General features: G+C 31.9%; 1 protein-coding gene across 1 annotated transcript in view; it reads right to left on the bottom strand.

Annotated features, from left to right (window-relative positions):
- Positions 1–7,738: 7,738 nt before the first annotated feature.
- The window catches only part of LOC134704831 (uncharacterized), a 134,410-nt gene continuing 128,310 nt past the window's right edge, over positions 7,739–13,838 (bottom strand). Inside the window, exons 89-92 of the mRNA XM_063563613.1 lie at positions 12,518–12,821; positions 11,271–11,308; positions 9,382–9,446; positions 7,739–8,522 (exon numbers count right to left, since the gene is read on the bottom strand). Of these exons, the coding sequence (XP_063419683.1) occupies positions 8,049–8,522; positions 9,382–9,446; positions 11,271–11,308; positions 12,518–12,821 (881 nt within the window). The 3' untranslated portion in view covers positions 7,739–8,048. The remainder of the gene's footprint in view (positions 8,523–9,381; positions 9,447–11,270; positions 11,309–12,517; positions 12,822–13,838) is intronic.

Below are 13,838 nucleotides of genomic sequence, written 5' to 3'. Positions count from 1 at the left end.
ATTAGATTATGATAAAGTCATTCTCATCATCAAACTAACAGTATCAAATTGACAAATATCTCAGAGATTTCATGTTATTGTTTGATATTGATGTAATGTGTATATATAAAATGTCGGTCGTCAAATTTTTAGTTTAAAACCTTTATTCAAACTGTTAAAACAAGATGGATAGAACCAATACCAGATATGCTGTCGTTTTTCTTATTGCATCAAACTTGACCGATGACCTCTTGAAAGTAAAGCTTTATAGGGTTTGCGAAGACTAATGGAACTAAACTGATTGTAAAAGATCCAAAGAATGGACCACAAGAAGACTAAAGAACAAAGAGACCAGGCTCCCCGAAAACTTTAAAGGAACCAAAATTAAACTGTAAAGGAACTAGACAACAGAATCAATTTTTACCCTTAAGCAACAGAAGACTGGCTCAACGAAAACTGCTCAGGAATTTACTTTGAATAAATACACAGCAATAATTGTCTTTTAAAACAGTCTAAATAAAAAATAGAACTCTGGTTTCGTTATACTCCATATTTCTTTATTTCAATTAGACTGCTATTTAAACATTTTGATACAAACTCATGAAAGATACTAGGATTAAAAAAAAATACCGCCATACGCGCGTCACGTATACAAAAGTGACATTCGAATATAAAAAGTTAAAAAGCCCAAAATATCGTTCAAAGACATTTCAGTTCCACACGATAATCTCTACTTAATTTTAAATCAAAGAAGACGTCTTTTCCTTTCTTATTGGTACTCTTATCTGACAATTATGATCATTTGGCCCCTTCCAACCAACAATATGTAAACTAAAAAAGTAAGGACATCGAAAAAGGTTGCAATGAAACCACCCCAAAAAAGGCTCAATGAAGACAGCATAAAAGGAAAAAAAACTTATGAAGACTGTAAAGAAGCTCTAGTTATTCCTCCCCAAGAATGTTATGTAACTAGAGAAAATGCTCTAAAAAAGTGTAGAAAAGGATGTTTTATAAAAACTGTACAGGGTACTAGGTAATGCTCCATGAATAATGTAAAGGAACCAAAGAAAAGGCTCTGTATAGACAGTAGAGAAACTAGAAAAACGGTTAAATGAAGACAGCAAGGGCACTTGATATGCGGTTCACTATAGGAATGACACGAACTTGAGAAAAAGAATATATGATCACTGACAGGAGTCTAGATAAAATGTATGGAAAAACTGTTCAGTTACTAGCTGAGAGCCTCCGTTGATAACGTAAATGCATCAAAGAAGATGTTCCAATATATGAGATAAAGGAGCTGGCGAAAAGGTGCCAATCAATAATATAGAACTAGAGAAAAGACTCATTAATGGCCGCAAAGGAGGAACCACTGAAGATACCAAATTGTATTGTGTTTTATATCCAGTACTACAAATTTTTATTACAGAAAAAGTACCTATGCAAAAGTAGCTGTAGAGAGAAGAAGCCCCATGGAAGATCTAAAAAGAGAGAGAAAATGCTTCAGCTTATAAACCATAAAGGAACGTGAAAAGAGTTGCCATTAAGACTTTCAATGATCTAAAGAAGATGCTCTATAACATGTACAAAACTAGTGAAGAGACCAAATTAAGACTGTTAACGAACCAAAGAAAGACCTTTAAAAGATTGTAAAAGGATTCGTAATATAAAAAGCCAATATTTTTCTTTATAACAGTTGAGTATTAACTAATCATAGATGCCAGGATAACAAAACATACGCAAGCTATCTATTATAGATATGGTATATAGGATAGCAAATTTCAATGTGAACAACATAGGGTTATGGATAATGTCTCATTATAACCGCCGGTAAACGGTTGCAAGAAAGTAAGATAGTAAATAAAAAAATATTAAATAATGGTAAGCAATAAGCACAAATAGGTCTAAACAGAACATTCGACAATCTATATGGAGTTGCATCCGTACGTGATCTAAGCAAACGGGACAATTAAAAGTAAAAAGTAGTGATGGCAACATTTTGCTAGCTTTTCGTCAAAACAAAATGTTCATTAGCCATAGGCAAATTCGATTCTATCTTATCATATATCATCATATTGTTCCATTCTTGTTCACAGATTACAATGGGTATTGTCTGTTTTGTTCTTTTTAGCCATGACGTTGTCACTTTATTTTCTACTTGTGAGTTTGAATATTTCTTTGGTATATTTTGTCTCTCGTTTATTCAGTTCATTACAAAAACTTTTTTTTGTTCAGACGGAGTTTATAAATAAACATCATGTTAATTCAAAAGGATTGGCAGCAAGTGGATTGTAGTTCTTAGATCTAAGTCAACAAATAGCGGTACGGACCTAGTAATAGCAAAGGGATATTCAAAAGTCGAAAGAAAATTGAATAGCCAAATTAACTCCAAAATGTACAAATGTATAAACAAATACCGTTTACACACGGATTACTGAGCACCTATATATACCGACCACTTCACATTATACCTTTTGGGAGGGACATTTCACGAACAATGTTTTTTTGTTTTCTTCAAATTTCCTGAACCAAGTCAGGAATATAGCAGTTGTAATCTAATAATTAGTTTCTATGTATGTTGCGTTAGCGTTTGTTTTGTTGCACAGTGTTGTTTTTTTGTTCTGTTGTTTTCCTCGGGTTAAGTTTGTAACCTGGATTTGTTTTCTCTCAATCGATTTATGACTTTTAACAGCAGTATACTATTGTTGCCTTTATAAAATCAATTAGTATTGAAACTAAAGGATTAAACACATTTGTACACAGATTAAAATTGATGTGTAAATTGGGCCAATTAACTCAAACTGAATAAAAGTCCGCAGGGCGAGAACTTTTTTATGTACAGTTTATGAGTCAGTGCCCCATGCAGTTTACACTCAAATTACATCCAGAAGATTTTGTCAAACCTTTGTAATTCTCAACCGAAACACTTCTGTTTGTTTGTCGTACAATTTCAGCTTTTTTTTCTCATACAACAGAGGCTTTACTCTCCATAATGTTTTTTTTTAGAAAACGAGTTTCCACTCGAACCTGATTTAAATACTGGGGCAACAACCGAAAAACCTTAAAGACGTGATAAAAACTTGTTATCTACCTCTGGTCTGGGACACGCCATCCCATTACAAAAGAAGGACAATACATCCGTTTAAAATTCCACTATGGCTCAGCAATACAAATTATAGAAGATCAATGTAAAAGAAATATCAATATTGTTAACAATGATCCGCATGCTGAAATAAAATGTAGAGATTGTCCGTTACTAACTTTATTAAACTATAACAAAAACAAAGGACATAAGAAACCAGACAAACAAAGTAAAGGATTATATAGTTCAATTATAAAATATATATTTCAAACTGAATAGTACAATCTACAAAACAATTAGTAAAATAAGTAAATATTATATTAAAAATAAATAAATACTGAACTCCGAGGAAAATTCAAAACGGAAAGTCCCTAATGAAATGGCCAGAATTAAAGGATGAAACACATCAAACGAATACACAACTGTTCAAAAAGTTCAAATATAATCTTAAATCAGTCCTTATTATACGTCATTTTTCATTTTTTGATGACCTGTTTTACTAACTCAAATGTGACGTCATTTTTTGGGTCATTTTTTACAATTTCAAATATGACGTCACTTGGCGTTGAGGTTTAAACTTGTTAGGATGTGTCTACTTTTTGTGTTGCAACTGTCTGATTATGTAATGTATTTCAGTTGTTTCCTGTAATTAGATTTTTTTTAAATACTTCAGTTTTATCATGTACATCTTTTGTATAGTCATTTTATAAAATTTACTGCTTGCAAAAGTATAAATTATTCTAAATAATAGGGATGTTCTGGTAACTAACAGAAAACCCTGGCCGTTTTTGGCACAACTTTTTTGATATTTTGTTCCTCGATGCTGTTCAACTTTGTACTTGTTTCGGCTTTCAAACTTTTTTATCTGGGCGTCACTGGTAAGTCTTGTGTGGACAAAATGCACTTCTGTCGTATTAAAATTTAAAACCTGTCGCCTTTTGTTAGCTATTAATCGTGTGTTTCTTTGTCAATTGTGTTCTCCAATCTATTTATATTGTAGTTCTGTAATGTTGTGTTATCATTTTAATGTTATATTTCACATGGCCATAAAAAGAGGGAGGTTTGGCATGCCACAAAACCAGGTTCAACCCACCATTTTTTCTTTTAAAAATGTCCTGTACCAAGTCAGGAATATGGCCATTGTTATATTATAGTTCGTTTCTGTGTGTGTTACATTTTAACGTTGTGTCGTTTGTTTTCTCTTATTTTTGAGTGTAAGTTCACATTACAATAAGACGTGTCACGGTACTTATCTATCCCAAATTCATGTATTTGGTTTTGAGGTTATATTTCTTATTCTCATAGGACTTTGTCTGATGCTTAGTCCGTTTCTGTGTGTGTTACATTTTAATGTTGTGTCGATGTTCTCCACTTATATTTAATCCGTTTCTCTCAGTTTTAGTTTGTTACCCCGATTTTGTTTTTGCCCATGGATTTATGAGTTTTGAACAGCGGTATACTACTGTTGCCTTTATTCATATTCCTGACTTAGTACAGGCATTTTCAAATATAAAAAATGGTGGACACAGATACGTTAATCTGTTAAACTGTCAATCATAGCAAGTTATATACCTATATGGAGTTATTTTCTTTCAGAACGTCAGGTCATTCTTTTTCAGAATCAACCCGGACGATACCATGTTTCAATGGTATATGCTCCAAGGCATAAAATAATGACCTGTGTAAGGTAATTATTTCCCTTGATAAACATGCAATCTATGATTTACTTCAAAATTTTATTCGTCTAATAGTTTTTTGTTGCCGATTTGGAAATTTATTTTCTAAAGTTCAACCGATGATAGATGTAAAAGAAACCGTCATTGTAGTCCCGCAATTAAATTTTAGAAACAAATAACGTGAAGTTTTGTTGATTTATCGCTATAATAAAGAAACATTGTCATATATTGCTTGCTTAACGTCCAGTGGCAAATATTTCATGCATGTTCAGAACAATACACACTGAATAGGAAATCATACTGTGACCTACATGTATTTATATTCGTCTTCGTGTCAGTTCTTAACTTTTTGAAATTTATGTATACCTTTTACTCTATCAAATGATCAACTAATAAAATAATCTTATATTTTATTGAATAACATTAACGTAACTCACGAAAGGGGTCGAATGCGGAGGGTATATAATTTTATCCTGATTATCTTTTAATAAAATGTATTGCTATTCGAAAGACAATCTTTCTGAATTTTTAATTCGATTCAAGTAAAATGGTTAAATAAATAACAACTTTTCCGCGATAGAAATAACATAACAAATAGAAAAATAACATACCCCTTCCCCCTTTTCCATAAGCTAAGTAGTACAATAAATAACTTACATTGTGTCTTGTATTTGTCATACACCGTTATCGGATGGTAACAATGCATTTGTGTCTTACTTCATGCAGTTACAGTAATACTTTTATTGTGTATGGATAACAATTTTTAAAAGGTTTATATATAAATTATTTAGTGAGTTTTTTTTCACATTACAAATGAGCCGCAGGGCGTATTAAAACCTGAACGCATTAGAAAGGAATATCCCACTTCAGTGTTGTCGGAAAAAAAGGATAGTAAATTTTACAAATCTTTATAAAATTAATATTTTTTGACGGTATATAAGTCAGATAATGCATATTTTAAGGTTTTTCTTGTCGTAGAACACACCTCGGGGTGTCAGAATTGTTCAAAGAAAGACCTCCCTCCGGTCGGTCTTTCATTTGATCAATCCTGACACCCCTCGGTGTGTTCTACGACAAGAAAAACCTTAAAATATGCATTATCTATAACGCAATTTTACATTATGTTCGCCTACTAAGCCTAGTCATTACTAAAAACTAAAATCACAAAATTATTGAACTCCAAGGAAAATTCAAAACGGCAAATGGTGGATTAAACTTGATTTTAAAGCTCTTTAATCTTCTCATTTGTATGACAGTCGCATCAAAATCCATTTAATGGACAACAATGTGTGAACAAAACAAACAGAATAATAGGTAACAAGAGTGCACATGCTTAAATTTCTCGCCTTCTTTCCTACTCATTGATGTAAATATAAAGCTTTATTTCAACTGTCACATAAACTCAAAATTAAAAAGGAAACTAAACATGGATCAATGAACCATGAAAATGAGGTCAAGGTTAGATGAACCATGCCAGGCAGACATGTACAGCTAACAATTCTTCCATACAGCAAATATAGCTGATCTATTGCTTATAAATTTAGAAAAACAGACTTAAACACAAATACTTAACACTTAGCAATAAAACATGAACATGAGGTCAAGGTCAAATAAAACCTGCGCGACTGTTATATAGGTCATAAAATATTTTCATACAAATATAGTTGACCTATTGCATATAGTATTAGAAAAATCGACCAAAACACAAAAACTAAACTATCACTGATGAACCAGGAAAATGAGGTCAAGATCAGATGACACCTGCCAGTTGGACATGTACACCTTACAATCCTTCCATACACAAAATATACTAACCCTATTGCTTGTAGTATCTGAGATATGGACTTACCACCAAAACTTAACCTTGTTCACCGATCCATGAAATGAGGTCAAGATGAAGTGAAAACTGTCTGACGGGCAGAAGGACCTTGCAAGGTACACACATACCAAATATAGTTATCCCTTAATAAGAGAGAATTTAACATTACAAAAAAAAACATCGTTTATACTGAAAAGCAACAGTACACCAACTTGCTCGCATACAAACATCCCTGAAGACTGGTGAAGTCCCGCAAGACTGCACATAGTGTTCCACTTTATATAAAAAAGGCTAAAGGCACTTAGCATTTTTTACAGACCAATATACTAATGCACACCAACGATAACGCAAACTTACAGATACAAAACATTCACAAATCAATACACAAATATTTACATTGAGGTCACTATAAATTATGGAATCACTTGCTGGACAAAACAAGTCCAGAAAGATTACTGATGGGCAATGTTTGCATTCAATTACTGTAAATTTATTATATATGTCATAGTTGTCTTAATCCTTTTAATATTTTTATATTATTCTTCTCCTTTTCATCCCAAGGAAAATGTCTCAGTTGATTGTACACCTCTTTAGTAAGGTTATTGAGAGTTCACTTTAATAATTAATCTACAATAAGAAGTCATTCATGTATAGCATTTTACAGTGCATGGAAAGCCATGTACTTTGAAAATTAGAAAGGGAAAACATTGGCTTTTCATTGGACGAGAAGTTGGGAGTATGATCTTATCTTTCTTTCTTCTTGAAAGGTCAAGAGAGGTGTTTTAAACTACCATGTCATTTTTACTATTATACAAAGAAGAATGATAAAAGCCCTAAATTGACATATTTGAACATTCATCTCTAAATATGTACTTTTCTAAATTTCATATTTGAGATATCTGGGTCAATTTACATTTATTTCCCATCCACTGGACTATAAAACTTATTTGACTAAACTAAAGTAGTCTCATCAGAGCCAGAGGTTTGAATGCTTTGATAAAACATGATTTTTAACCTGGACCAAGCAATTACTTTGAATTGTCACATTCTCCGAAAGAGTTCCACTGTATGCCTCTTCCATGTACTAATTAAGTAGAGGGACTATTCTATTCTAATTTATTTTTATTTGTATTTACATAAGGATGCTGAGATTTACTCACTAGGCTTTCAATGAAAAATCAGTCAATGCAAGTAAATTTTATTATAAAGTAAAAAGAAAGGTAACTATAAGATACATATATAGTTTTTCTACAGACAGTCAGATCCTGAAAGCTAAGTATATTCATTCATTTTTAATATTAATTGACTTTAGTTTATCAATTCAGTAATGAACTCTGATGAGAACAGAACTCTCAAATGCTATAGATCGAGTTGACCAATTTTGGAAACAGAAGTAGGTTATATAATAAAATATAGAACAAAAAATTGAAAGAAAAATAAAAAAATAATCTTGTCATCACAGTCCTTTTTCTTTTTACAAATGTTCACCCTCTCAAGCAGATGTTTCTTCATTCAAACTATCCACTACAAATGAGATTAGGTTCTCATCCAGACTAGTTGTTTGTGTAACTGCTGGGGCCTCCTGTTTACACTCATCTGATGGGAACATGTTGGACTCTATGGACAGCAAAGAAGACTCTCTGAAGCATCCACCCTCATCAACTATAGGCAGTTCCACTTTATTGCCTATTGTAGAAACTGTTCTGGAAATGTCAGGGTCATTCATCAACTCAAGATTGAAGACAGGCTTCTTCTGACCTAATGTACTGGTAACAGGCATCTGTTTGACATGTGGTAATGGTTTCCATGGTGTAGCATGACTTGATTCGCTTGTTAATTTTCCAGGATACTTGTTCAATTGTCTTGGAGGTGGGACATGACTTTCAAATTGAAATTTATTTTTTGTCTTCATTTGGAATGACACGGTTTGTCTTTGATACCTTGGTACCTCTGATTTTACTGGCTCCTGTCAAAATAAGAGAATACTAGAATGTCTTCATTATCACATACAATGTCTGCTGTAAGTAATATTGTGTTCACACTATGAAATATAATAAATTATTCGAAATAAATCACAATTCACACTTAATAAAAAGTTAACCCAGTTTGTGATTTTCCCTCTCAACAAAAAGAGAAATGCTGGTGCCAAAATTACTACAGGCATCTGTCCACTGTACATATTAGATACTTTTTCATTACACTTGCATTACTACAGTTTGAAATTATATACCTCATTCCTGGTTTACAGCTTCAGCAGAAGTATGATATTTTGATTCACTTCAAGTTAAAGAAATCATTTTTTTTATATTTAAGAGAAGATGTGTGTTAAGGACCCTTCTTGACCTACAAATATGAAGGTCGATTTGATCTTTAAACTGTTCTGTTTTAAAACATTATTAATATTTGCAGAAAATTTACCACAAAAATATTTACAGAAGAGAAGTTGTTCATACAGACTAACTTAGGTTAAATTATTAAATTGGTACTTGCATGCAATCTATATTTGTGCATCAAAAAAATATGTGAAAAATTATCAAAATCTATGTATTTTTTATGAAAACATGTAGATGGTTCTTTCTGAACATTACAATTACATTTATGTTGATGTCATGGATATAAAACTCAGTTTTAATCTTCACATCACCCTTACTTTGAAGAAAGTCATATATTGAAATCTACATTCAACAAGTTCAAATTTCAGTTAAAAATTAGGCAAAAAAAAGAAGGGCACCTTGTCCAGGTATTTCTTATCGTGCAGAAAAATATTCATGTCCAGTTACAAATTATCAAAGTTTGTCAATGAACTTAAATAAACAAAAAATTACCTCATTTTCACTCTCACTAGACAGCTCCTCTTCATCAATGTCATCATCAAAAAGTGATTTTCCAGCTGCAATTAAATGAAAATATAGTAAAAATAATAAGCAGTAGAAAGATACTTTCAATGCTTTTATACAACTTTCTTTTTTATACATGTACATTGTATTTGATGAAATCTTTCAAGCATGCAAATATTGGTCTGAAGAATTTTAGTGTAAAGCCTATTTACTGTATTCACTTAAGGTGGTACCTAACACTACAGGGAGATAACTCTGTAAAGTCAGCGAAACGTTTTAATTACGTTGTGTTGTAAAGGGAATATTAAGCTTCTCAATGATCAAAATTTGTGTTTGTCAAACTGCTATATAACCAGTGTAATTTTTCTGACAAAACGGTTGGTTCAAATTTTTTTAAATTTTTATATTTTTGTTTAAGGGTCAATGTAAATACATTGTCAAAATTTTATGAAAATTAAACGTGCCAAATTAATTTTAGTGAAAGTGTTGGGTACCACCTTAAGGGGCGTATACAGGTGATGCTCCAAGCATTTATTCTCATAAAAAGAGACATCAAGCTACTTTTTATAACACAGGTAAAGATGGGTAACAACTGAGTACCTACAAAAAGATTAAACAAACATTTTACCTCTGTGTTTTAATAAAGAAGGATGTAATGAGGGTAGTTAAGGCCAGGAAGGAGATTTAAGGAACAGAATTACATGCATTAAAGATGTAAAAACTGACTTACAGGTTTTAAAGAACATTACTATTAATTGATTAATGATTGGAAATAACAATTTAAAAGTAAAGTTATGAAAATTTCCTTTGAATATTTTTTTACATGACAAAAGAAAGGAAAAACATTTCTTAAACATTTCCAAGATATCTTAAACCAATAACTATCTTTGTTAATTATTTGTTTTGCCAAACAAATGAATAAGTAGTGGGATGTAAAGTTCCCATCTTGTATTTGATTAAGATAGCTCAGGTGTCTGTCTCCATCTTGCATTTTGAAGAAGCAGATAACTTTGGTCTAGATATTTGATGAAATGTGCAAATTTTGATAGTTGTATGTAATTTATATAAAAGACTTTTGATATAAATATAGAAAATTGTGTGTTTTATCATAATTACAACTGTGTTTGATAAGATTATTTGCCAAATGAGGGGAGATAACTCAGATAAAGTAATTTTTATAATACAAAGTGTTATGAATTTAACTATTTTGATATGTAGCAAGAAAACAATTTTGGTGACCCAATTTTTTTTTTATCTGAAAGCATGTTATAAGTGCAATCTTATCACATTTTATCTTAAGGTTGTACCTAACACTTTCACTAAAATTAATTTGGCTCGTTTAATTTTGATAAAATTTTGACATAGTATTTACTTTGACCCTTTAACAAAAATATAAAAATTTCAAAAATTTTGAACCAACTGTTTTGTCAGAAAAATTACACTGGTTATATAGCAGTTCGACAAACACCAATTTTGATCTTTGAGAAGCTTATTATTCGCTTTTCAACACAACGTAATTAAAACGTTTAGCTGGCTTTACGGACTTATCTCCCTGTAGTGTTAGGTACCACCTTAAAGTTCTGATTGTACGTTTTCTTTTTATCACACACAATTTGATTTTCCATGCATAATCTATACAAAATCTGACAATTTTGCACAACCTGTAGTGTGAATAAAAGTCCAGTGACCAATACTTTTAATATATTTTTGTAAAAAGCATTAAGGAAAACATCATTTTGACAAGTTATTAAAAAAATCTATCAATTTAAATTAAGACTCCCTAGCTACCTTAAGCAGAGTAGTTTTAGGGTAAAAAAAATTCAAGAATTGTTTTGAAAAAGCTGATTGATAACAGATATCATCATTATTATACTTACAGTGACCTCCATGTGATGGATACACCCATCTGTTATGCCTGCAATAGAATAAAACACAATTAAAACTATATCTATTATAATGTCATAGTGTAAGTCATTTCAGTACTAGTGCAGGGAACACTTATGATTGAAAACTTTACATTAAGAATTCATTTATATGTTACAACTAAACCTACTTTAATACTATATTAATACAATATTTCATATAACATAAAACTATCTTGAATCTTTCCTATATTAATGTGGTATGGGCTTTGCTCATTGTTGAAAGCCTGAAATTTAGCCCACCAATAAAAGATATGTAAACCAGCATTAAATTATTTTTTTTGTACTTCCCTTAGTGAGACTGGAACACCTTTTTAAAAGTGTAGAATCATGTCAATAAAGCATAAGTGTTAAGTTTGTCTGATGAAATGGAAGATTTCAGATTAAAACCAATGGTGTAATACCTGTACAATGAGCAAATTTTACCCAAGATTTCCTATTGTATTTGTATTGAGTTCACAATGAAGGAGGTTTTTTTGTGTAGAACCACAATATTTGTCTAGTATTCAATTTTATCAGTGGCACATCTAGCAGATGTAAAAGGGGTTTGACCCCTTTTTGTTTGACAACTAATGAATGGTGACATAAATATATGGTTGACAACCCCTTTCAAAAAAGTCTGCATCCACACATATGTATCACATCTTATGTATTTGAAAAATTCTTAAGACTTTAACATATTTTTTCTCATCTGTGAAGTATTGCCTATTCTAGATGATACCAATAAAATTATATTGTTCATTGTTTTTATATATTTCTGGAATGCATTTAAACCAAAAATATCAGTAAGTTGGAGTCAACTATTGTTTTTCTGGTTATTTAACTTGTATATGAAATATTATTTTATTATTATGTACACAGTAATTTGAAAAGGAAAAGATAATTGACATTGATGATACATTGTGACAGTTTTGATGGGGTTTTTGATGCTTAGTCTTTAGTTTTCTATGTTTTGTCTTGTGTTTTATTATCTGTCTGTTTGTCTAATTCCTTGTTAGCCATGGTATTGTCAGTTTATTTTCAATCTATGAGTTTGACTGTTCCTCTGTATCTTTTGTCCCTCTCTAAAGATAAAACAGACAAACTAGGTATCATATCTACCATTTTGGTAGCACAATAAATTTTATTGACAAAGTAATTACAGTAATACAAGGTTTATTCAAATTATGTTTAAATAAACTCTAAAAGTAAAATATCATTACCTTAGTTTCTTCCTCAGAAAGAAAACTGCAATGACAGCCGAGATGAGGATTACTATGATACAGATTACAATGACAGCTATCATCCATGGCTGTATTCCACAGTCAGGACAGGTACAGATGTAACTACCAATGGTATTGATACAGGTGTAAGATTCTGGACAGGGTGACGGAGTCTGTAGACATTCATTTACATCCTCCTCACAATGCTGACCGGTATAACCTGAGCTACATACGCAGTCATAATACTGGTCAAAACTCTCAGCTCTGTGTGTATCCTCACAGGGATAGTTACTAGTGTTCTTGGCTAAAATTAGTAACAGAATAAAATGTATCAGCTTAAATAATAATGTTATTTGGAAAAAGGACAATACTATGAGTTGGTCTCCTGCTTAAAATGGCAGTACCATAATGTCAAAACTACATTCATGTGAACCAGTTTTCAAGACTACAAAACTATATTTTTCAAATTTTTCAAAAGAAACCTTGAAAAAAGATCCTAAACCACAGGACATACAAACAGAATCAAATAACATATGAAAGTATGTTTACATACAGTTACTGAAATAAACCATTGAACTTATTCTACAGATGTTTTCAGTAAAGAACCATAAGTTGCGGCATTAGTTCTTTAAAAATATTTCAACTTACAATATTAAACCCATGATCACTATTCTGTTGGTGACTCAAATGTAAACTTTACTCTTAAAACTCAACTTGACATTGGCCATTGTTCTGACAAGGGGACTCCATTATAGCAAACTCTACTGTTAAAACTCACCTTGACATTGGTCACTATTCTGACAAGGGGACTCCATTATAGCAACCTCTACAGTTAAAACTCACCTTGACATTGGCCATTGTTCTGACAAGGGGACTCCATTATAGCAACCTCTACAGTTAAAACTCACCTTGACATTGGCCACTATTCTGACAAGGGGACTCCATTATAGCAACCTCTACAGTTAAAACTCACCTTGACATTGGCCACTATTCTGACAAGGGGACTCCATTACAGCAACCTCTACAGTTAAAACTCACCTTGACATTGGCCACTATTCTGACAAGGGGACTCCATTATAGCAACCTCTACAGTTAAAACTCACCTTGACATTGGTCACTATTCTGACAAGGGGACTCCATTATAGCAACCTCTACAGTTAAAACTCACCTTGACATTGGTCACTATTCTGACAAGGGGACTCCATTATAGCAACCTCGACAGTTAAAACTCACCTTGACATCGGCCACTATTCTGACAAGGGGACTCCATTATAGCAACCTCGACAGTTAAAACTCACCTTGACATCAGCCACTATTCTGA

This window comes from Mytilus trossulus, chromosome 2 (assembly GCF_036588685.1).
Source record: "Mytilus trossulus isolate FHL-02 chromosome 2, PNRI_Mtr1.1.1.hap1, whole genome shotgun sequence".
Classification (NCBI taxonomy): Eukaryota; Metazoa; Mollusca; class Bivalvia; order Mytilida; family Mytilidae; genus Mytilus; species Mytilus trossulus.
The sequence above is the reverse complement of the archived record's forward strand: the minus strand, read 5'-3'. Positions and strand labels throughout refer to the sequence as shown.